Here is a 631-nt window from a genome sequence, read left to right as displayed (position 1 = left end):
TTTCAGACGGATCTGCTGCAGTCATGTGTGTCGCTCTTCACTGTGTGTTTCTCTGTGTTTCTCTGGCACTCGGTGCTTGTTATGGTCTGTATGATGCTCTCAACAAACTCTCACACACACACACACACTCACACACACACACACACACTCTAACAGACGTCTCTCTCTCCCTGTAGATTCTCAGGAGAGCCACGAGTCATTTGAGGGTAAATGTTCACGATTCACGTCCATCTGTTTGCTTTGGCTTCGTGCAGCACGTCTGTGTTTATAGGAAGCTGAAGAACTGCTGCTGGACTTATTTCTAAAATCAGTTCAAGATCAATGCTGTGATGAGATGTTGTTGAAGCTCTGTGAAACGCTGCATTTCATTTGACGTGGATGTTTGTTTATCCCATATTACTGTCTTATATCAAAAAAAGCATCTGTTTTGTTTCAGTATTTGTGAATCCATATCAGGCGAATGCTTTCATGAGGAGTCCACGAGATCCCATCTACAACCAGTACATCTACAGGAGGTACAACACACACACTCTCTCACACACACACAGACACACACACACACACACACACACACTCACACACACTCACACACACACACACTCACACACACTCACACTCACAGACACTCACA

General features: G+C 44.5%; 1 protein-coding gene across 3 annotated transcripts in view; it reads left to right on the top strand.

Moving 5' to 3' along the window:
* The window catches only part of mgp (matrix Gla protein), a 5,225-nt gene that overhangs the window by 2,478 nt on the left and 2,116 nt on the right, over positions 1-631 (top strand). For 2 of the 3 annotated variants that reach the window (XM_016444902.1, XM_016444900.1), the window contains exons 1-3: positions 8-84; positions 177-206; positions 437-515. The exons of the other annotated variant lie outside the window; for it this stretch is intronic. In XM_016444902.1, coding sequence (XP_016300388.1) covers positions 24-84; positions 177-206; positions 437-515 — 170 coding nt within the window. In that variant the 5' untranslated portion in view covers positions 8-23. Of the gene's footprint in view, positions 1-7; positions 85-176; positions 207-436; positions 516-631 lie in introns of those variants that run through there. 3 annotated transcript variants of the gene reach the window in all.

Source organism: Sinocyclocheilus anshuiensis, unplaced genomic scaffold (assembly GCF_001515605.1).
Source record: "Sinocyclocheilus anshuiensis isolate Anshui unplaced genomic scaffold, SAMN03320099.WGS_v1.1 scaffold3404, whole genome shotgun sequence".
Taxonomy (NCBI): Eukaryota; Metazoa; Chordata; class Actinopteri; order Cypriniformes; family Cyprinidae; genus Sinocyclocheilus; species Sinocyclocheilus anshuiensis.
Note: the sequence above shows the minus strand (reverse complement) of the source record. Positions and strands in the feature narration are given on the sequence as shown.